General features: G+C 41.7%; 1 protein-coding gene across 1 annotated transcript in view; it reads right to left on the reverse strand.

The window, feature by feature from the left end:
• Positions 1-24,895, reverse strand: part of TLN2 (talin 2) — a gene marked incomplete at its 5' end in the record, with an annotated part of 116,469 nt that overhangs the window by 35,054 nt on the left and 56,520 nt on the right. Inside the window, 15 exons of the mRNA XM_082321027.1 lie at positions 80-205; positions 2,248-2,431; positions 3,864-4,030; positions 5,452-5,598; positions 8,185-8,304; positions 9,687-9,788; positions 10,655-10,801; positions 14,464-14,634; positions 16,795-16,896; positions 19,162-19,294; positions 20,407-20,588; positions 21,765-21,905; positions 22,750-22,911; positions 23,101-23,244; positions 24,557-24,679. Coding sequence (XP_082177153.1) covers positions 80-205; positions 2,248-2,431; positions 3,864-4,030; positions 5,452-5,598; positions 8,185-8,304; positions 9,687-9,788; positions 10,655-10,801; positions 14,464-14,634; positions 16,795-16,896; positions 19,162-19,294; positions 20,407-20,588; positions 21,765-21,905; positions 22,750-22,911; positions 23,101-23,244; positions 24,557-24,679 — 2,151 coding nt within the window. The remainder of the gene's footprint in view (positions 1-79; positions 206-2,247; positions 2,432-3,863; positions 4,031-5,451; positions 5,599-8,184; positions 8,305-9,686; positions 9,789-10,654; positions 10,802-14,463; positions 14,635-16,794; positions 16,897-19,161; positions 19,295-20,406; positions 20,589-21,764; positions 21,906-22,749; positions 22,912-23,100; positions 23,245-24,556; positions 24,680-24,895) is intronic.

The following is a 24,895-nucleotide window of genomic DNA, read 5'->3' on the forward strand; positions in this document are numbered from 1 at the left end:
GCTGAAATCCAAGCTTCGGATATCTATCAAGTGTGATTATGCAGATACTTTCAAATAAAATGTAAGAATAACGTTTTACCTTGGCAGCACCTTTCAGCTGGTACATAGATGGATCATCTGCTGGTTTGCTGGCAGCTCCTTTGGTAGCACCAATGAGATCAGAAAGGGCCTTTGCAACATCCTTGATAGCATTGATCAGGACAACCTATAGGAATGAGAAATACCTGTAAGCCTCAGGCAAGAAACACTAGCCTGGATGAGGGTGTGATTTTTAGAACACAGCTAAAAAAATCTACTACTGGTACACAAACAGTACCACCCTCCCTCTACCCCAGTAAAACACGTAATACTCTGGAAGAGGAAAAGCTGTGTTGACAGCTACAGTATTTCATACAACTGGTCAGAATCTATAAAAGCAACTATTTCCTGTGAAGAAATTGAAATGCTGATTGCAGGTAGGATTTTCTTCCTCTGAGCCTCCCTCTAGGAGGAGCTTTACTTTTCTCCATGTTCTTCACCCTTTGGGTGGAAGTGGGACGAGAGCAAGAAAACAGGTTGATTATAAGCTTACAGACTAATGCTACAGGTATATGTATTGGTATATGTACCAATTCTGAAATCATCTACTGAAAGATCAAATGTACTTGCTATGGCTAGGTGTTAGAGGGAGACGTTCTTTCAGGGAAGTGGAAGTTGAACCTCTGTAAGAGGCTATGCAGAATTAAATGCTGAATAACTTGGTTGGCCTTGAAGTCAGAAAAAGTAAAATCTGGACATACTGTCTCCTAAACCCAAACTCAAAGACAGAAGTCCTCGACAAAATACAGATACTACAACAGGCTTGTTAATTATTTTAGGGTATTATTGGAATAATTCTCTCCTCCAAATCCTTCTCCTTTGCGCTTTCCACTAGTAGAAATCAGATGTTTTTAGTATTTTGCTGGAATTCAGAAGAGTTCATTTTAAGGAAAATGTTGAAAGATGCATGCAAAATGAGAAAGCTCAGGGAAAAAAAAAGCATGGAACAATAACTTCTCAATAACCGCATTTCTGTAGCATTACAAATAATAAGAAAATACCCTCATTCCCTCATGTTTGTAGTTCACTGTAACTTAGATAGAAGTGAACTCTTTGCTTTTCCTGAGAAGTGTATTTAGCTTTTGGAAGCTCAGAAGCTCTTTGACCATAAAAATAAGAAAAGAACCTGAGACATAGGACAGACTGATGCGATTCTCTGTTGTCCAGCTGCCTATGTTGTGCAGCAACTTGCCGCATAAGACATCTGAAACTATTGCACCAGGTAAAGTAAGTGTTGCTGCTATGGAAAAATGTTGTATCGTGTATTAAAGCTATTAGAAATGCTCCACTTAGGACACATGATGCACCTACAATTTCGAACTGGCAATATAAAATTGCTCCAAAGAAATAATTACTTGTGTACAGCAGCTTTTATTCTAGAGTACTGTATTCTCAGCTTTTACATATAGAGAAAAACAATGTCTGATAGATGTTTTGCCAATGTTGCTAGTTTATGGAAATCTTTGTATTAAAAAAAAAAAAAAAAAGGTGCTTCTGGCAGTATTTTCCTAGAGAGGAACATCTCGGAAATTTAGTCCATGATACAGGCGAAGCAAAACAGAGCACACACCCCTTTCAGAGCATTATGCAAAACAGCAGGCTTTTTCAAACTAATTTGGTACCACCACAGGCACATCTGCAATACACTTGCCAACCTCCATTTCACCAAGATCCAAACAAACAACTGAAGAAATATTTGAGATAATCTACACTGAAGGCTGAAGTTACTGAGTTAAATGAAAAACAACTCAGATATAGCTGGAGAATGGCAAGAGCTTGTTAGCTTATACAAGTAACACATAGTGCGCAGCCCAGTTGTAAGCTGGATAAGTAAGCGCAAAGTCATGCAAGCTCTTTAGAACAAAAAAAGGGATGAGTCAGGGGTCCAATCACAACTTAGTAAAAACAAAACAAATACTTTGCCAAAAGCATCCCAGCTGGAACACACCCATGAAATAAAAGCAAAAGTGTTATACAAAGTTCTACTCAATGCTTTAACCTCTTGATTGTATTCTAAAAAAAGAGTGATGTCTGAGTAAACCCAGAAAAGTCCTAGAAGAGATGAACCCTATTGTGTTGCTTAAAAGCAGAACTCCCACAAAGTCTTATCAATTGAAAACGGTCTCTGGTCTCTTTAAAGAGTATGAGAAAAATCTTAAAACATCTCACCTGTGTTTCAGGATCATCAGATCCCAAGCTAGCCGCTCCCAATTTTACTACCTCAGCAAGCTGAGTGATGGTGTTAGCTGATGACTGAGCTGCTTGGGCCAGTTTGTCCTGACTCGAGGCAGCACCAGAAACCAACAATTTTGTATCTTCAACTAAAGCTTTTGCTGTTTTCAGGATATTTTCCCTGTAGCAAAAAAAGAGGAAGCAGGGAAGGAAGTGGAAAAGGAGAAGAGGAAAAAAACGTGGTTTTCATGTTATGGTGACTAACAGCTACATAAAAGAGCTGATGTAAATCATCATGCCAGTGTCCACTAGTGATAATACACCACAGGCCAGGCTGCAAGTAAAAAAAAACAAAAACAAAACAAAACAAAAAAAACAACACAGGATGACTATTAAAACAGTAGCATTATATTTTTGGGCTAGATGCATGGCAGTTTATTAAAATGACCCCATCTTGAAAAGAAATGAGGTAGGGCAGTAGCAGAAGAGAGCATTGCATTTTAACACCAAAAGAAAATCTGGCCGTGTTGTGAGGAAAAAGTAACAGCTGTCAAACTTCCACCTTAATCAGCACATTGTAAGGAAACTAAAAAAATTATTTGTGAGGAAGGCAGTAGCAAGAATGGCAAAAGGAACAGATAATGTGACCTAGTCAGGGTTCCCCCCCACCATATACATGTTTTGACATGTCAGCACAACAAATCCAAAGCAACATTTGGCTAAAAGAAGAAACCATTTTGAGTATGCACTTTACAAACGAGTCACATTAACTGAGAACTAGAACCATATTAATGTAAAATGTCAGCCTGGAAATTAATGACACCTGTACAAAAATCCCTGACTTTCAGTCCGCAGAATGGCAGCAACTTACACACCATTGCATCTTTCCTCTTTCTTGAGCAACTGGCAAAGTGGGAAATAAATGCTGGCCATGCAATGGTCGCGTAGGCCAACTAGGCTGCAAAGCAGTAAGTCAGTGTCTTGGCTGTGAAGCCCTAGGTTTCACTGCAAAGGAAGTAAGTCAGATGCTGCCAATCTCTTAACATGATGAAAAATGCTATGGGATTATTTTCTTGCAGATGCTACTTGAAGGGAAAATGGGCTTATCTCTGCCAAAGGGGAAAATGCGTGGCATAGCTGTGCCGCTTCCATCGCTGCTGTCCACAGCAGCATTAACCACAAGCATGATTTAGCAAGACAAACAGCCAGACAGTCAAGAACAGCTGTTGGAAAAAAGTATATAGAAGATTCCTCTTCAATGTCATGGACAGCTAATTTTCACAACTGCAACAACAGTACATGGTAGTCTATGCAACGAGACGGCTTGAATAAAAACATAAAAAAGCCAAAATAGTGCTACAGTTGCAGTCTTCCGTTGCTCTCGGTAGATGTTCCCCAGCTTTTAAAAATCCTTTCCTCACAGAAATAACTAAAGTGAAGTTTGCTGTCCTCTATTAATATCCCAATTTTCCTACTTCTCACTCCACTGCCTCATTCAATTTCATTCATGGGAATCTAGAAAGGTAAAAATTTATCTCCACATGCCGGTTGCTTCTGCCAGTTCCACTGTTCCCCTGTGAACACGCTCTTCCATCTTTTTCAGTTACACTGACCTGTGGTCTGCAAATGATTCGTTGTTCTCGGCGTTAAGGGTTCCTGCAGTAGCAAACATGATAGTGGTGTCTAGATCTGCAATTATCCCAGACACAGCACTAGCTGCAGTAATACAGGCTTGCGTGCCTTTGTTTCCTGCTTGAAGGGCAGATAAAACTAAGGAGACCTGGAAACAACATAAAGCAACAAGGTGGTCATCGAAAGAAAGCCTCATTATGGGAGGTTGAATTAAACGAGCTCTTTAACGTGACTGGAATCAACAATGGAAATTCATTCCGCAGTGCCATTTTGCAAACTTTAATAAACCTCTCCTTCCCCTTTCCCTTCTTTGCTCTCTGTGCAGTAGTCATTGTGACGAGTAAAGATTGTCTCAAATTAAAAGGGACTTCAGCTGGAAAGTCCGCTTTTCAGACAGAATGCAGCAATCTGTTCATCACAGGATGAAGCACATCAGTTAAAACTTCCTTGAAATACAGTCAGAGGTAACGTAGTGAACTTCTGCCAGGATAAATGTCAGAGCCAAGAGCTACTGCTTTTTCCCCTAATACACGCAAATAAACACCAGCCTCAAGCACCCCAGGAGGCATGTACAGTACACCAATATCAACTTTAACGTCAGCGAAAAAGAAAGTATAGACTCTTGGAATCCAGATACTAAATATTGTTATATTTATAGAAAATTATAGAAAGACAATATATGGCTTTATATCTAGCAACATTTTTGATCACTAAAAAAGCTAGAGATCTCCATTTCATCTAATTAACACTGTATGCTGACTTCTAATAGCACAGTTCTTCCTGAGGTTCTGTTCAGATTCAAAGTTGTCCCCAAACAGGTTGCCCCTGTGATTAATTATTACTCTCCTTATCAGCTTTAACTCTTCTTACAAGATACTGTTTACCCCTGCCTAAATTTAGAATTGCTGATATGCCTGGAGCACAACATGGTGGAAGATTTGTATAGCTGAGAACACACTAACACAGGCTGAACAAGTGATGTTTGGTGAAATTTAAAAGTAACTGACATTTGACTCTCCGTGTTCGTGCCCAAGAAAAGGAGAGAGAGGCCGTCAAAAAGGTTTAGCAAAGCTGAGCTACCCAGGCCATCTGTTTGAAGTGGACATTTCCAAAGACCAAGAAACCCCAGACAGTTTGAAGATGCAGTTCTAAGTGCATTAGCTTGGGCCAGTCTTAAAAGGGGAGGACATCACTACATGAAATCATGTGTCATCCACCAACCTCATCTTGGTAACTGCAGCCATCCACAGGGACTTATTATTTCCAAGGGAGTGCCTCATAAGGCACAAGCGCCATGTCATGTCTTAGGGATCAGTTTTGGACCAGTCTCCCTCTGGTATGAGGCTGAAGTTTTATTACGAGACATGAGCAACGGCTAATCATAGGCTAATCTAGCACATGAACTGCACTGAACACTTGAAGGAAAAGAACTTAGTGTAATTCAGCCAGTATTGTACTATAATGGGAAGTTAAAAAAAAAAAATTTCCTGAACCCAAACAATTTGACTGGTTTACTCCCTGGGAAAGCTCGGTAGACAAACACCGTGGGGCAATAAAGGGATGTCTTACCTTTTCTGTGACGGCACGAGCACATTCTATCAACTCCCTTTTGGTGTAGCTGTCTGTAGGGCAAATCTGGAGAGCTCCAGCTTTTTGCACAAGAAAGATACAGCCATGGCCAAGTTCTTGCACCCGAGTCCTGATCTGGAACCCTATCTAGATGGTAAAGGAGGTACAGGGAAAAAGGAAGCAAGAGGAAAGTGAATAAATAAATGTCATGCTGGTACATTGTGTCAGCACAAATGGAAACATGGTCACTCTGGTGAATCTTCATTACCAATATTCTGCCCATCGCTATACTCTCTGCAGAGATCAGAAAAAAAGGACAGATGTAATACCATCTATTCGTGTAGCATAACCCTATAAAAGGCTTACTGATGAAACAGGAGCACTAGTTAACTGGATCCCCGGGAAAGAGAAGGCATGAGGCGTGTACCCAAGTGAAGTGTACGTAATTCAAGCACACACAACTTCACCACATTGGAAGAATGCTACTTCATCTTCCAGAACTGTACCATCAGCATGAGCTGTATTCAAGGTATGTACGAGGGGCAAAAAGTACACATTTACTCTACGCTGCTGAATCTGGGTCAAAAAGTATATGACTCTCTTTGTTTGGTTTTGAATCTCACACAGACTCTCAACTCTCCAGAACTGACCACGTACATGCAGAGCACTGGAAAGTGGAAAATCCTGCTCTCACTGCTTCTGATTTGTTAATAATCCTACAGTATAAGCTGCACGGTCCCTGTTTAGAAACATGTGAGAGTTTTAGTACCTGTGTGTACTTAGGCATATAAGTGTGTATTGGGATTAATAAGTAAGCAGGAATCACAGCCATTAGTATCACAAATGGAATTATTTCAACTTCAGGCAGAAAGTAACGTGCAGAAATGGTAATTCAATTTAACAATATCAAACTGAACGCAAACCATTGCTTTCCACGTAGCTACTGAGCACAAAACATTCAAGGAGTCTGTCAGTGGTGGAACGTAATTACAAAGTCAAAAACTCTTTGAAGGTCTTTTATCTAGATAATCTGATACATATGGTGATGGTGAGATACCCTCTTACCCTATCTCAACAAAGCTTGTCTATGCTCCATAACGAGAGGCACGCAATGAGAAGAAGGGAGGTGAAAGGATTTCTGTAATTGTGCTCAAGAGAATACGCAGCAACTACTGTAACAGGTTAATGCAACTGAGGCGAATAGTCTGTATTCCTCTGTTAGCATGAGGCATGTAAGGCTGCATGGGGAACCCGCTTCTCCTGCGTTGCATTCTGACACTGAGATACGAAAGATGTCCCACCAGCAAGAGATACTTGTGCTCCTACTGGTTGCCTGCATCTCACTTTCAGGACGGGAAGTTATACTTGAAAATGCTTACAGGCAACATAAAAAAGCATATATATATTTGTAATTCATCAAAACATATGAGATTGAAGGAAAGCTGTATAGTAAATAATTAAGAGTTTTCTTTGTATTTGCAGGTTGTCTGTAAGTGAAAGCCCCAAGTAATTTAGGAGGTTCTGTCCCGGTCTACGGAATTGCCCACTATTATTGCAAGCTGTTTCTTTCTGAAGCTGGACTGAGGTTTTGACAAAAGGTTTCTGTTCTCGATTGGGTAATTCTTATAACAAGGCTTGTAGCAAAAAAGGGCCAAGAAGTAAAACGTTATGTCTTTTGCACAGTCCCTAAGTATTGTTAAAAATCTGCCAATTCATAGCACTCCTAGGAGAAAACTTGTTCTGTAGACAATTCACATGTATCAAGAGCAATGGAAGGGCCGAAGAGAAACAGAAGCGAAGCCAGTTTGAAGTTCTGAATGTTCACTGAAAACGTTTTGTAGTAAATCCCAATTCCTATCATTATACACCCGTGCATGTGAGCAGTGGTAAAACTGAGGTGTGTTATCTGTAAATACGTGCTCTGTAGTACCACGTGCAGCTCTGCCCTAACCTGTGAAGGCACAATGAATAGAGAGTATATTTGGAGGAAGGAAAGGTCGATATCAAAGACCAAAATAGATATCTCCACACAAACTATAAGAAGGAAACGGAACTTAGGACAAAATACATGTAAATAACTGTTGATATTCTAAGATTTCACAGCATTTTTAAGAGACACACAATTTCGCTATGCTCATTGGTTCCTTTCTGTCCAATGAAAACAAACTCAGTAGAGTTTTTGTCTGGCTGCATACAGTTTGTGTCTTAATGTCTGGTTTTAGCAAAAATAGAAGTAGATTGTAAAAAAGACAGATCTGTGTAGCCAAAGTACACCTTGGTTCACGTCACGGTTTCAATCGAGCGATAGCAGGCCAGATGAAATTCTTCTGGGAACAGATGTGCTGCCCTGTCCCACGTTTCAAGTGTCAGCGGGCCAGAGGTAGCACATCTGTTTGCCTATCAGACAGAGCACACATAGTATAGACAGTGCTTGCGCATAGAAGCGGCTAACAAAGCAAAGGCAGTGGAAACGCATTCACTGCATTCATTTTAGAATCATCGCAAAGACATTTGAAAGAAAACATATCACCCAACAGTTTGAAACCTATTATCTGTCTGATTGTAGAAGGGATGTATCACGTTTGGCAATGGCTGCAAGTGTGTTGCTGCAACCGAGCGAGGTGAACACCCCCTGTCACTTCGCTCTGTATTTGTTGTATTCTCTATGGTAAAAGAATACCCATGTTGACGCCACCGTGTACAGAGAATAAAGAGGTCTAAGAAACTGCAGACCTCCTCTGGTTCTGCTGTAGCTGCAGCCATTCGGCCCTGGAGAGCCAAATGCCCATAGTCATTGGTCATTTGTGATGCAAGTCCTCCCAACTCTTCCGGGTTAGTAACCGACTTAGTCATCTGAAAAAAGAACACAGGCAAGAGAAAAAGAAAAATGACAGGCATGAGAATAATTTGTTAATACACTCCAGCTTAGAAGCACACTCATTTGTTTGGCCACACTGATGAAACGGGGTAAACTGCTTGCCATGTAAGGGACCTGTCCTCCAGGAAGAATTCCATGAGAAAACTCAAGCAAACATGCTTTATTAGAGTCACGGTAACCAGGCACTCGCAAAACACACGGAGTAATCAAAGAGCAGCAGTTAGAGCTGGCAGTTCACTCTTTGACACAGCGGGGCGATGGGCCAGGTACACAGTTACCGATGGACCGGGTGGGGAAGCGGGTTTTGTGTGTCGCAGCCACCTTATTTTGTCAAAGGTGAGCTAGCCTACTTCAGTCTCAGCTGGTGCGGCATGGGAGCACGAAAATGGAAAAAATCTGAGGACTGGTGCAAAACATGTCTAAGATAGGGGAAGAGGACCAAGAAGAAATAGGTAGGACTACGCAGAATGCCTTGGTAGAACGTCAGCATAAATAACTGAATCTCTCTTTAGAAAAAGCCTACCTTTTAACAGAGATATTTCTTCTGTCTCCAATTTATGTTAATAAAAGCCATGGAATTCCATCCTGGGAGCAAAACTAGTTTTAGACAAGTTTATACTGTTTGCCAATAAACTGCAATGTCGTAATAGCAAAATCATCAACCTGTCTTGACTGCAACAGCAATCGATTTTGTAAAAAATCCTGTCTGTAGCATACACAAATGGTCCCCTTGCCTCTCTTAAAAACAAACAGGCAACAGAAGTACTCTTCAAAAGGCAAATGGGTTATGGTAAGCATTACTGTGAAACATGAGCTGAGAAAATCTCGATTCAACAAGTGTCCTTTTTTCTTTTGTTAAATCCAGGTGAATCACAGAAATGCAAGAAAAGAGCAATTTGCGATGTTGATCTGCGTTCATTCATAAGAATTACAGGGGTCTGGAAATACTGCTGTTATTTCTCAGGCTAAATGAAACACTAAGTGTGAAAGGGTAACCTGAAGTCATCAATAAACATAAGGTGGTATTTCAGTGACAATTAAACAGGCTGATGAAAAAGCACGTAGGTGAAATGTTTTCCTTCTTATTTCTCATAGAAAATGAGCCAAATGAAAAGTTTTTGTGCAGAAAAGCCACAACACAGTCCAGCACTCCTCCTGTAGAGGGCCACCCCTACAATCACACCACTAAGATCCAAGAGTTAAATTGACAAAATCATCACTTCCTTTGCTCCATTACCTCTAAAGAGATAAGGTTATTGAAAATTGGCATTATAAAGAGTTTCAACACTGTGCAAATCATTCCACATCCCTTATGTACGCAAAAGGGTTTGTACTTAGTTCTAAGCAAATATCTTACCATTTCCTGTGCTGTTACAGCAATGGCTTTAGAATATTTCACCACAGTAGTCTGATAATCAACAAATGTTCCCTTGGGATCTGGAGGCGTACCTTCATCCAACTGCAAGAAAGAGGAAAAAATACAGCCGAAATAAGGTCATAACCAATAGCATACTTTACACATAGTAATGAAATTGTATTATATAGTCATTTTTATAATGTCTTCTCTCCCAAAACATGCAAGTGAAGGCAACACACCCGGATGTATGAAGAAGCTTAGAAAAAACTTTAGCCCATGTTATGAGCATGGAAGATGCAGAAAATTTACAGCACAGTTTTTGAGCGTGAGGTCAACTTCTCACACAAGGTCAAACCACCTGTAGTTCTCGGCTAATGTAGAAAGGAAAGTGCAACAGTTATGAAACAAAATGTTCCTGCAAAAAGATAACGTAAGATTCCTTTATGTGGTAAAGGCTTCAATCCTGCACACCTTTAATTTGAGATAAGAAAACCCAATTATTTGGATTGAAGTAATTCACATTTTGCAACTATACGTTTCAGTAGAATACTTTACAAAGCATAGCAGAGAACTTCAGGCTTTGACATCTTCTTCTCTGAAAGTAGTTTGCTTCAAGGTTGGCCTGCTGATCATTTAGGTGACTAATGTGACAGATAAGTAGGAAGAGGAAGCAAAAATAAAAGGCCAGTTGACCTAAGATCGCAGTTAAATACCCGCGTGTTAGTGAATAAAAATATTTTGTAGTAATTCTACTGACAGGTGCCATGTACGTCGCTAATGCGATCACCATCGCCCACATCAGTTTAATTTCACAATCTGCAAAATCAAAGAATCTTTAGGTTTGCAGTCACAGTGTGTCAGTTACCAACCATCGCCGAAGAGAATCATCATCAGCTCTTCCAAACCCCTACAGTGTGGATTGACTTTCAAGGGCAAAATGAAAAGGGAGTCTGGACTTCTATGCTCACCTTGCTCATTGCCTCTGCTATTGAGTCTACCATTCCTCCAACCATGCCTACTTCACTTGCAGCTTCATTTAAGGTAACCATGATATCATCCACAGCCTCTTTCATCAGTTGAGCAGCCTCAGTGATTGCATCGTGAGTATGGGATGCCTGGAAGAGAAAAAAATGAGAATACAGAGATCATCAGAGAGCATTCCATGCACCAATCAAGGTGCGAATCAAAAGCGTAATTAATGAAGACAATACAATAACAGCTGTGAAAATCCCCTTTCAGGTCAAAAATGAAAACCTAAATCTAACAGCAATGTTGACAGAACAATCTTGCTTAGAGGAGAAAACACCATGTTGAATAGGAATTGCTTAAATAACAGGACCTTTTCTAGAAAAAATTATGAAAATTACTAGTATGTAACAGAAGCAACAAAGATAAGGAAAGGGAAAAATAACACCAAACAGCAAAACAGTCTCCTTATGTACCTAAACACGAGGAACAAGTGTCGCGTGCTGGCGGATGTATGTAAGGGCACGTGGAGCATGCCAGAGGAAAAAGAGCATTGTGAGCGGGCGGACCTACATAAGGGTGCGTGGAGCACGCCAGAGGAACAAGCATTGCATCCTGGCGGATCTACATAAGAGCACGCACAAGGAACAGGCGTCACGTGCATGAGGTAAAAGCGTCACACGCTGGCGGATCTATATCAGGGCACGTGAAGCACACCAGAGGAACAAGTGTCGCACGCATGAGGGAAAGCGTCCTGAGCCGGCGGATCTCTATAAGGGCACGCAGAGTGCACCAGAGGAACAGGCGTCACGTGCCGGTGGATCTGTATAAGGGTGCATGGAGTGCACCAGAGGAGAAAGCATTGTGCGCCGGTGGCTCTCTATAAGGGTGTGAGGAGCGATGACAAATTTGTGTAGTTGGCAGGATGGCAAGCAGTATCACTGATTATTTACAAAAGCATAGAACAAGTAAGAGTCTCAAATTCTCAGAAGAATGGGCTCGTGATAATTGGCATGACTGTGGAAGGACAGCTAAATATAGCCTGAGGATGTATAAAAGTTGGAAAAGGGAAAGGAATTATTTGCAAAATGCTAGGTATCTGTTTAGAAGCTGCTTATCAAGATAGGAAGAAAAACAATAAAAGGGAACAAGACCTAAAAGAAGAAATAGAAGGCAGAAAGGCAGCTAAATTAATACTGTCTTTGAAAATTGAACAGCTGCAGGAACAGTTACAGGAGGAAAAGGAGAAAAAAAGAAAATTAGAAGAAAGGGTCGAAATGATGCTTATGCATGCTCCTCATCCCCCTGACATTGTTCAGATCAGAAAATTAATTGCGTCCCCGGAAGAATGGGATGGTGATATTTGAGGTGATCCTGATGACTACGATGAGGGAAATGATGACCGTTTGTTCCCCTCAGATTCCTCTGAATATGAGGCTAGACCCGTCGTTAAAGCAGAATACATTCTGGTTCCAGTTGGCCCTCAATTGCAACTGGTGAAATTTCTAATAGATACGGGAGCACAAATTTCAGTATTAACACAACAGGATGCAGAGATGCTGGGTGTATGACCTGGACAGCGAAGAGTTAAAATTACTGCAGTGAATGGGGCAAGTGCTATTTGCCAAACTGTCACAGTTAATTTATGGCTCCCCAGCGAGAAGTGCATGTCATCTACTCACTTTGCAGTTAAAAAACACAATGAAAATATTTTGGGCTTTGATGTTTTGACGGGACAAAACTGGCACTTGCCAGATGGCAGCATGTGGTTCTTTGGTTCAAATAGTAACCTAAACCCGTACAAAAACTGGGAGGCTACAGTGCATGCACTCCGTGCCGCCCCTATACTCCTTGATTAAAAGGTTACTAATGTACTGCAAACACCTGATCTCTGTTGCGGCACGAAACGGGATTTCTGAACTAATAGCAGACTTAGAAAAGCGGAACGTTATTTCCAGAACCCACTCCCCATATAATTTACCTGTCTGGCCAGTCCGAAAGCCGGATGGGAGATGGCATCTGACAATCGATTATCAGCGCTTAAATGCCAACACAGCCCCGCTAATGGCTGCAGTACCTAATATTGCAACTTTAACAGCCACGCTACAAGCAGCCACACACCCATGGATGGCAGTGCTAGATGTGAAGGATATGTTCTTTATGGTCCCCTTGCAGGAAAAGGATGAGGAATTTGCTTTTACTTGGGAAGGTATACAATACACCTTTAACAGACTCCCACAGGGGTATAAACATTCATCTACGATTGCTCATGCTGCGCTTGCTGAACTCTTACAAACAGTCTCACTCCCTCAAGATGTGAAACTGTACTGATCTATAGATTATATCCTAATTGGAGGGACCTTCCCTGAAAAGGTGGGGGAAGCAGCAGCAGCAGCAGTGTGGCAAACACTACATAAAGCAGAAGTTGAAATTCCACCTGAAAAATGTCAGGGACCAAGTAGAGAAGTAAAATTTTTTGGTACTTGGTGGATTACAGGTAGTAGAGCAATCCCACCAGACACCCTGAGTAAAACAGAACAATTGCAGGTGCCCCAATCTAGGAAAGAATTACAACAACTTATGGGTACTTTAGGGTACCAGAGAAAACATGCACCTGGATTTTCTACCATTGCTTGCCCACTGTATTCACTTTTACAAAAAGGAAAACCATGGGAGTGGAACTCAGAACATGAAGAGGTCGTCAAAACTCTAATACAGGAATTAAAGACAGATCAGTAACTGACACCAGTACACCCCCGCGACCCTATTATCGCAGAATGGGGTTTTGCAGAACACGGTACATATTGCAATCTATTTCAGACCGGGCCGAGCAGGCCAAAAAGATCCAATGCTTAGCATGACTGCATTTAAAGAGACAGAACAGAGATATTCCACGAGGGAAAAGGGACTTTTGTTTTTAGTTCAAGCAGTTAAACAAGTTGAGCCACTAAGGGGTAACCTGTCCCAAAAACCCCCGCCGAGACTTGTATTGTTTTCCCTTTCCAGGAATGATACCAGGAATGATGCCAGCACACCTCTCCTGGAGATCAGGTTTACCATTGAAGGACTGCTTATCCTTGCCGGAGCAATCATCGTCAGCATGGACCAAATCTGGCTTATACGCCAACAAGCCCAACACACGGGGTGGTGATCCTCGCTTCCTTTATTTATGCTAATCAATATGGTAACTATAGTACATTCTGCACCATACATATTTCTCAGCTGTGGGTGCAATCTACTGCAACAGCAATTATAAGGGAAGGCAATGAGGGCACCTTGCCCACTGCACCTCCAGAGGTAATTTAGGATAATGTAACTCAATTTGAAAGGAAACTCCAATCCTGGTGGTGTGTAGTCAATTTTACCTATAAACCCGCCGATAGTAAAGCCACAGCTTTCATTCTAACAATACGCAATGCTTCGGTATACCCCATATACCCAACCATTGCACTGGGATTAAATCACAATGGCGAGTGGGCCCCCACCCATTGGGCCCTGTAGCAGGCAGGCCCCGTCTTTTAACTGGCTGGTGTCTCTAGGAGTGCATAGATATTTGCCATCAGACCCTGACTTTGTGTTCCTTGTGAGGATGCTGTGAGCCAGACTGGAATCCCGGCTTCGACAAGTGTTTCCACTCTCCCATGAGAGATGTCAGCAGAGCTGTCAATGGCATTTTCACTGCAAACGCATCCCTGAGCTGTGCAGTAGGTAGCTGCTGGTTTTTGTGCCCTGCCCCTCCTCTCTCCTCGTGCACCCGCCCTCTCCTCTCACCCATCTCTAATAATCCCTTAGTTACACATGGCAACTGTACCTTGGGGTTTCCTCCCCCTTCTTTGGCGGCGTACAACATCTGTAAGGCAGATTCTGCTAGCGTCTTGCTCTGGTCCAACACTGTCATCTGTTGCTGATGATCTAGTGTTTTGGATGCCACGCCAACTGCAGCTAAAACCAGGGGTTCGAAGTAACTTGCCAGCTGCGTTACCTAAAAAAGCCAGAACAAACACAGAAAGCAATTAAGCATGGAGTATCTGAAGATGCAGTTCTGCTAGCAGCTTCTGTTGCCATATTTTAGTCTTCAGAAATAACGTGGCATCAGTCTCTCTGTTTTCCTCAGTTTCTGATCTGATTTACACTTGTTCTGAGGAAACATCTGCTTTTGGTGATACATGTATTCTAAGAAAATAAGCAAATATTTTTATATGAATGAATATCTTTACAGTCTACCTGTCATCTGACACGTCTTCTACAAAACCACAACAGAATCATAGAATCACAGAATGGTTTGGGTTGGAAGGGACCTTAAAGATCATCTAGTTTCAACCCCCCTGCCAACAGCACTTGGTTCCTGTCAGAAATCCACGAGACTTTGCTTTTACAGTTTTTACGGGATGTGAAAACCCTGTACTGCTTTGGGCCGATTACTCCACAGAACATGCCCAAATAGCCCACTGTGGCACCATCTGGTACACCCGAAGCCTCAGAAATTCAAGCATGCATATGTTTGCAGGGGCTATAAGCAGCTTTCAAAGGCTAGCACTGGCAAGAAAAATAGCAGTGCTTCATGTGCAGGGAAAGATATTGTAAAGTTTACTCCATCTAAATGACTATGGATAGCTAAGAGCCAATAACATCTTAAGACTTAGTCAGACTTCTCTTTCTATTTTGTTTCTCAGAGGATTAAAGCCAAAAAAAAAACAAAAAAAAGAAAAGGAAAAAAACTCACACACACAAGGTCTTCTAAACTGTGTCAAAGTAAACAGCAGGAATGGTTTCTCCTGCATTCAGCAGGAAAAACAAGCTCAAGAAAAGTGCTGTTGGCTTCGGTCAACATTTACCTAACAAGCGGGAGGAGGAACGTGACTCCCTAACTACCTGTGTCTTCGCAGTCCTGGTTTGTTGTGTGCCTCAAAGGGCGAGGTAAACTGACAATTAAAACTGCAAACAGTTGAGACTTTATGAAATATTTCATAGTTATCCAAAGCTAAATGTAGTTACTTGGGTACAACTCTGGAAGAGCTCTCACATTAACAAAGTGATTCCTTTCCAGTATTAAATGCACCGACACAGAAAACTTTTATTTATTTTTCTCTCAAGAATATATTGTAGGATGAGGAATTACTATCTGAGAAACTACTAAAAACTTGTAATAACCACAGTAAATAATGCACACTTCTGGTACACCCTTTGTAACATTACATTTTTGGACAGAGATCTAATAAGCACAAGTTCTATCACACTTGCACTCCACATAACAGAGGGACACGTTGACACAACGCTTACGAGAGAACGTAAGATTGTTATAAGCCTTTCTTCCCCCTCAACCCCTAAAAATTTGAAGCAGGGGCTGAAACTCAGTGTAGTTCAAACCCGCTAATTTTTTCCTAATAAAGCTAACACTCCCTCTGTAATCAACGGAGACAGCGCACCTCCCTCTGAAGGTGGAAAGCAGGCACATCACACACTTCCTTTGAAACCACAGTTTAAACTGCCCTCTCCTCAGACTACAAAAGCTGCTTCAGGAGATGGGCCTCCATAGGCCAGAGGTGACCTCTGTGTGTATCCCACACTTCCCTCCTCGCTTTGTCATGAGTTGGCCAAGAAATGGAGTAGCATGCTTTATGCACAGACCTCAGATCAGGATAGGATCTGACAAACCTTTGCCAGACTTCATCAACTGGCCAAATTCTGCTATATATACACACATTTGAACTATAATTCTGTGAACTGCCGAACGAGCCTGAAGTGTGATGGGCCCAAGGTCCTGCCATCACCTTTAACGCAGCACAAGAGCAGAAGAACCTACACATACGTACAGCTGCTGGCTGCAACAGCCAGAGGTAGGGAGACCTATAACGTTGCACTCTGCCCTTCCATTTTTGCTTTTCCCTCTCCTGTCTTCATTTGTCCTTTCTCTGTGAACCTGCCTCACCACAAACCTCAAGGAAAATATCCTTCCAATGGCCCAAAACAGAAACAGGTTTATTTGGTCTCAGCTCCAAGTATTTGGAAATCCCAGATCTTTCCTCCTTCCACAGGCTTTCTTCTGCTCTTTTGTAGGACGTGAAAAAGCTACTAAATCACAGTCTCCCCTAATGTCCAGCTGTCCGAGATTTCAAACACCTTTGCAATGGTAGGACAGTACCTTGTGCCCAAGCTGAGCTGCCTCTCCCCGAGCTGCAGTAGCTATGGGATCAATGAGGTGGCCAATTTCCTGGACAACCGATGTCAGCTGCTCCTGGAGAGCCTAATATAAAGAGAAATTGTCAGTTACTATCGCAGCTGTTCTTTTATCAAGTTGTACCATACCATAACAATCACCTTCAGAGCAACCAACATACTGAGAACGCTGTTCAAATGACCCACTATAGTAGGATGCAGAAATCCATGCTATTGGCTTGCTTTATGTACTTGCTCATTTCTTCTCCTTTACCCTGTTTCAACAACAGGAACCCCGAGATGGGCTTGCTCCTCTTCAGATTTATATGGCAAGTCTGGGGAGAGAGGGGGGCAGATGGCTCCTTCCTACTCCAGCTGATAGAAGCAAACCCGGGAGCAGGTGCCCTTTCTCATTGGAATGTGACAACCACCCCCAGCTATTCTTGCCCTGCCAAAGATTTAGGATCACTGCACCAATCAGAGAAGCAAGCAGAAGCCCCGATTTAAATATGAAGAAACATTCTTCAAAGCAGACAATACAGCACAAGAACAAAAAGCTCTGCTGTAGACTTTGAAGCTAGCAGGAGAAATTCACCTATAAGGAAAGACAAAGGAAAAATATGACATATCTGAGGGACAGAGATGTGGACTGACCTCCTGAATACCGTCTGTGAGACAGGAGCATAAGAAAAGCATATTACTGGGGTTGTCAAGACATCAATCATAGAATCATTAAGGTTGGAAAAGACCTCTGAGATCATTGAGCCCAACCTGTTAACCTAACTGCCAGGTCCACCTCTAAACCATGTCCCTAAGCACCATATCCACATGATTTTTGAACACTTCCAGGGACTGTGATTGCACCACTTCCCAGGGCAGTCTGTTCCACTCTCTCTGTGAAGAAATTTTTCTTAACATCTAATGTAAATCTCCCCTGGCGCAACTTGAGCCCATTTCCTCTCAACCTCGTTTCAGGTAGTTGTAGAGAGCAATAAGGTCTCCCCTCAGCCTCCTCTTCTCCAGACTAAACAACCCCAGCTCCCTCAGCCGCTCCTCACAAGACTTGTGCTCTAGGCCCTTCACCAGCTTCGTTGCCCTTCTCTGGACACGCTCTAGCACCTCAATGTCCTTCTTGGAGTGAGGGGCCCAAAACTGAACACAGTACTCGAGGTGCGGCCTCACCAGTGCCGAGTACAGGGGCACTATCACCTCCCTGGTCCTGCTGGCCACACTATTCTTGATACAGGCCAGGATGCCATTGGCCTTCTTGGCCACCTGGGCACACTGCTGGCTCATGTTCAGGCGGCTGTCAACCAACACCCCCAGGTCCTTTTCCACGAAGCAGCTCTCCAGCCACTCCTCCCCCAGCCTGTAGCGTTGCGTGGTGCTACACAGTGTTGCATCAATACTGGCTTTTAATTTAGAGCCACTTAATGTCTGGCCAGGCACTGCGATTTAGCTCTCATGAAAGGCAAGAGAAAATAAATACTATTTTCGCACTTTGTTACATTCCTGTACTGCTTTATAAATAACTGCCATTTTCACTAACGTTTATTTCAGTTTGACATGGTGTCCAAGATGACTTCATTATTTAAATAGAAAAGAATTGTATCTATGACATATTTCCTGTAATAACTTCTTTTGTATAGCTTCATTTAGTCCAAGATGTTTCTAGTATGCAGCGTTACAGCCCAAAGAAACCACTGGAATACACAAATAGATATTTTCAGTAATTTCAGGAAGTAATAGTACAAAAAGACACTAAATACCAAGCTGAGAATCTGGTCATGAGTTGCTGACTTTTCATAGGCAGTCTGGCACGATGGCCCTTCCTCAATTAGATAAAGGCTGAAATAGCACACAAGATTGGTCTACATTACCACAGGGTGGGGTGGCGGTGAAAGGAAGCTTTTTTAATGAGAACATACCAACATCAACTCCAGATTTCTCTTATTTAGTGACAAAATAGGCATCAAGAAAAATGACACAGACATTTACATCACCAGACTTCTAGTAATAGATTAGTTTCAGAAACATCCTGACTTCCACATGGCAAGGCACCAGAGAACACTATCGGTCGGTCACATCGGCACAGGAATTCAGAGTAATATGGGGGTGGTGGTTAAAAATAAGCACTTTCACCCCTGCTTTTGCCTGGTGATTCTGGTATCTTTCCCCAAGTGATACACTTTGGCCTGCACATGATTTTGCCTAGAAAGATTCCATTAAGAATACTTCTCCCAGGTAGATTGTGCCAAGTACTCGGCTCCAAATCTTCAAATGGAAAGAAAAGCAGCAGGGTAAGTGAGGCTGCACAGCATTACTCTGTTTGTTCCTGTGCTATCTCCCTTACCTCAACTGAGATGTCATCCCTGGTGGCCAGACTCTGACTGACAGCTGCAAGGGAGGCCTGCTCAATGTCTCTGATGCATCTGTTGATCCCATCAATGGAGAAATCACATTCTCGCTGGCCTGGGGCCTTGTCCCTGAAAGACAGAGATAGTAAGCCGCTCGTGGTGGGAAGGAGGCAGGCTCCTTCATGAATGCACACAAGCGTGCTTCATTACCTGACAATACATAAAGCACATGGGAGGAGAGCAACAAGGACAAAAGTTAGCTTTGTTCTACCTAGAGGACTTTGATGTATGTACAGAGTACTCTGCACACTTTCATACACACACACATATCGCTCCTCTCAGTGATTAGATAGAAAAAACCCCCTGTTGCCTCAGAAGAGAAGTGCAAATTCCACTGCTTCGGGACGGCCCGACTGGCCCAATAATGAAGGTCAACATGAAAACGCAACAGACACCAGGAAAAGATATTCACATTTCTGTACAGTGCAATCGACTGTCTCAGAAAACAATTCCTTAGGAATTAGGTGTTACATTCAGTACAAGGTATCTTTTAACAATGGTTAGTTTCTAAGTATTTTGTCCTGACATGCAGTTTGCTATGTCAGTACAATCGTTATCAAAGATCAACAAAACTGTAAACACTCCTTCGTTTACTGTTTTCATACCATTTTGATTTAATCAATATTAAGAGGTTAAGTATAGAACTACACTTTAAAATTTTCAATAAGAAAGGGGTAGACAGGTTTAGTCCAAAAAATAAAGACTATTCACTTCTTGCTACAGCATTCTTGCAACTAAACTGAGAACACTATAGTAAAGAACAGATAGCAAAGGTAATTTATACACCATCTGACCCACCTTAAAAAAAAAAAAAAAAAATGCTGTTTTCCACGTACTATATGTTGGTATGTGATCTGGATGGAGGTAATATTAGCCACAATTTTTTTTTTTATTCTACAGCATTCTCTATTACATTTACCTTAAACTGTATTGGAGGTGGAACCAGGGAAGGAGAACGGAATACAAACAAAGAACAACCTTATGCTGCAGAGTGCTGCAGTCATCAATTATGATTAAACACCCTGCATATCTGGGTAGATATTGTACATCACAGAATAAATAATTTCCATTAGTGGAAAATACCACAGTGCTTATGGCCACACAGTATTATTCTTTATGAGCCGCTGCTCAATTATTACGGCTTAAATGTGGACAGAAAAAAGTTACTACAAAAGACATACCTGATAGAGGTGATAAGACTTTTGATAGAATCTGAAACAGTATGGGAATGCCCGGCTAGTACAGACCACGTAGGGGGGTCTTTTGGATTGATAGCCAGAGAACGAGCAGTTTTGATCAATAAAGACGAGCTCTCCAACATTGTTTTAGCAGAAACTAGAATTGGTTCCTGTGCTCGCGATCCCTGTGGTCAGAAAGGCGTAAGAACACAAAGGACATTTAAATAATTATTTGAGTTCGTCCACACTTTCTGCTCCTAAAAATCTGTTTAATTAACAGCATTAAAATGGCATTATAATTTCTCGTATCATACTATTATATTCACAGATAGTCAACACGGAAATAGTACTAAAATCATCACAGTTCAACTGTTTTCTCTGTAACATACTTAAACACTTTTCAAGTTTAGAAAGGCACCATCCAGCTGAGAAACAGGAGAAAATAATGACACTTGTCTAATTGTAGACCTTGGAGATATGACTGAAAATAAACTTCATTTGTCACAAAACTTGCAAGATCCAACCAAGTGTGCTCTCTTCCCAGGAATTAGTTGGACTACAACACTCTAATTGAGTCATCATCTCCGTATTCATTTTATCACCAGTTATCTGGTAAACCCAGGTACCACAGGCCTGGCAGACAGGCTTACATTTCAGTTACAACCCCACAACTTTAAGATTGCAACAGTTACTGCATCATCTGATACTGCCGGCTGGAATGGAGGCTGCCAAAAGCAGGAAGGACCAGTTGGAGAGCCAGTAACGACACACAACCTCTACTTTGAAGCTTTTATGAAGCTTGAAGGTTCCCCCCCATTCCCCGCCCAGAAAAAACCCTTCATTAGTTACTTTAAATACTATTCTGTTGTAGTTACAGGGGTTGAGGATGGAGAACTCAGGAAAAAATACAGAAGGCCTACAGAAAGTTATTCTTCCCAGAACACCTGCTTCTTGTCACGACTGCATCATTTTTGGAAGCGAAAAACCTCAGCGAGGTCCCTTCAATCCTTTTCAGAACTAATTAGGTTCCATTTGTTAAAGCTGCTCTTGAGGGAAAAAGGGATATTTATTCCTTTATCACATGTAAGAAACCAGCTAACAAGACATGTGAGTCACCTGTACTATACGACTTTACTAACAGGAGACTGGCAGTGCTTACTGCAGCCTAACTATTTTTATCCTATTGGTGCAAAATTCAAGGTCAGAGGTTAAGCCAAAGACAGCAGAATGCCCTGTGAACACCCAGGAACACAGAGAGACGTTTCGGGGTCAGGTCTTTACCCTCACTTCCTCTCTCCTGACACATGATTAATTCAACATTTTCGACTTTTTGAGGGTAGAAGTGCAACATCCTGCCTTACCTCAGTACTGATCTGTGCTGGTACGCTGACAAATTCTGGATTTGAAGCAAATGCCGTCAGATTTTCCACAGCCTCTATCAAAGGTGCAGTAGCAATTCTGCACTTGTTGCGGTTCTCTTCAGAGAAATCACCATCCAGGGCCTGGAAATTAAATCATGATTGAATTCCGTCTGAATGGGTTTCTTTGCAAAATTGAAGGAAGATGGTTTAATTCTTCATAGTTTTAAACTGTTGTGTGCTTATGACATGTAGAAGTTCCTCCACAAATAAGGCTGGTGCGAAAAATGTGATCCTTTAAGCGTGTGTTTCTTTACTTAGCTGGTTATTGACCCTAAACTTAAAACTGCTGCTTTGCATCACAAGACTGAATAAAGATTTTCTATCATTGCACTCTGATGACTCTCATAAATTGTGTCTCAGCACCTCATGCTCCAAAGGGTGGAAGTGGCTAACAAGGTGGTTCTTTCCTATAGACTGATTAAAAAAAAAATTTTTTTTAAGCAAACCAAGAGTTTATTGCTCTCATTTTCACACGAGTCAACTGATCTCTTTCATAGTCTTATAGGAAATTCTTCAATATGAAGGACCTTCTGTGTAACGTAAGAGAACCTTCCAGTCCTAAGAGCATAATTATTTCAAAAGACTTTCAGTAGCAGACCAGCTAATGGCTTCCAGAAGGGTTTAGAATTGTGAGTCCTCTATGGCTTAACAAGTATTACTTCTGGTTGTATGAGGAAAGGCTACCTCCTGCCAAATTGAAGGCAGGTATCTGGAAAAGAAAAGATTACTACTAACATGAGACTATTAAACAGCAGCAACATAAACGGCTTCTGTTTCGTTCCCAGTATTATTTGTTTCTTTATGTCTTAAACCATACATACCATAGAAGATAAGAAGATATTTCTAACTGGTCTGATTCTGTCTCAACAGAAAAAAAAAACCAAACACAAAGGAAGAAGGAAGCACAATTAAGCAGCATTTGTACCTTGATAGTTTTAACCAGGTTAGCAGTGCTGTTTGCAACTTCCTTGGCAGACTGCACAAAGTGTCTCTTGGCAACAGGATTTGCTGTCTTTGATGAAGCAATGCGACAAGCATTGCACAAAGCAGAAGTATGTTTGGCCACAATTGTGGCAGCTGATAATACCTGTAAAAACAGATGGTACAAAACAAGCCGATTGTCAAAAGAGCATGGCAGTTACTACACTCTAGCTCCACAAAGTCGCAGTTCAAAGCCATGCAACAGTTTCAAACCAAAACTCCTTTGCTTGGTCACAAATAAAGTGAAGTCACGTGTCCTAACAATGACAGTCTCACTGCAATCCTCTGGAATCACCTGTGACGGGCTGCTTGCTGGATCTACCAAATTCTGGCAAGCCATCTGGATCGCTTGATTGGCTCTGGCAAATTGAATTGGGTCAACAAGACCTTGCTGACCAGCCTGACTGTTTGGATCTGAGATGCCAACGAGGTAAGCAGCCTAGAAATGGGGAAAGGAAGAAAACAATCCTAAGAAACAATGCTAAATCCATCTTGCTTCTTTGATAAGCTTGCCATATGTCATAGCACATGGTAGTCAGACATTATCCAGAAATCATACTGTGAAGTACTATTACCATTTTTTTCAGTAATAAATCTCCAGAATCATCTGAAACCAAGAAAACTTACCCTTACACTTGTGAAATTTATTTAGTCAAAACAAAACTCTCCACTGTTTAAGCAGCTGGTATCCCTGGAAACGCTATTTTTCACTTGCATAGCCAACGGAAAGAGCTTTAATGGTCACAAGCATCAGCAAATTATTTACTGGATTAGCCACAGTTGGAGGTGGTGAGGGTCTTTGTCAAGCCTGAGTAGAAATCCAATTCACAGCAAATGCACTACTGCTAGGTGTAGGACCCATCAAGTCTGCAGTTGCTGGTCTCAATGCAGCTCAAGATGTCTGATGGCCAAACTTACTCTCTTTCTCAATTAAATAAAAGTTTCACGCCTCTCAACAAGGAGGAATTGTCTGAACTGTCAAAATCGTATCTGAAGATTTCTTGATGAATTTCCATTACAGATACAATTATCTGTCACCTTGATATACCAGTAAGGCAACGCAGGGTTAGATGTGGAGCAGATTAAGTCCGTACTGAGACATTCCACATTTGGGGAAATCAAGAAGCAGCTTCCAGATGCAGAGCATGATCCCCCACAGCCAAATCCTTCACTGCAGAGGCTGTATCAGCTCTCAAGAGTTCAAGTCACCCAGTTATCAGATCAGCGAAACCACAGTGACAAGCTCCAGTGACCAGTGACTCTAATTTATTGTAGTAGCTTAAGAATTTTGGTTATTCCAAAAGTATCTGAACAGCTAAAACAGGTTGCTTATTATTTAAAATGTCTGCAATTAGTAGTTCTCTTTATGAATTTTTTATAAACTAAATCGAACATGATTCTTGCATTTTAACTGTGGCTGGTTTTTGTATGCTTGTCTATGATGTAATAGTTCAGAGCTTGAGCTGCAAACACAAATTCCATATGCTGTAGCTTTGACATTTGCTTTATTCTCAGAAAAGTTTCCTTCTTCATTTCCCTTCCTTATAAAATATGCATGTTATCGCACTCCGTTGCTTCTGCAATGTACAGCAGTGTATGTACAATTTCTGTGGATCTACACAGAGCACGCCCCGTATAAGGTCATCATTTGTTTGGCCACAAGGAAGTGAAGCTCAGATTTACACATGCACAACATGAGCTTTCTAAAAAAATACAAACATATACTTGCTTCACAGACTTCAGTAGCTTACCTGAGCTGCTGCCTCTGTGAGGCCACAAAGAGCCTTGGATGCAACTCCAACACATTCTCCAAAGACCAAAAGATCCCCAGTTTTTGCATTCTGGGAAATGCCCGCCATTGATTCTCCAAGAACCTCAGAAATTAAAAAACAAAGTTACCTTCCCAATATGCTTCCCTGCCACTCAAAGGCAAGTGATTCCTGGCCTTGAGCCAGTTCTGGCCCACAAACCTCTTTGACTTGGCTTCCAGAAATTTTAGCTAGTTAACGACTTCACTGAATTGGGCACATTCCTCTGTGTGGCTTAAGGGATACAGCATGCAGATCAACACTGAATTGACAGTGCTGAAC

Source organism: Platalea leucorodia (genome assembly GCF_965183815.1).
Source record: "Platalea leucorodia genome assembly, chromosome: 9".
NCBI classification, from domain to species: Eukaryota; Metazoa; Chordata; class Aves; order Pelecaniformes; family Threskiornithidae; genus Platalea; species Platalea leucorodia.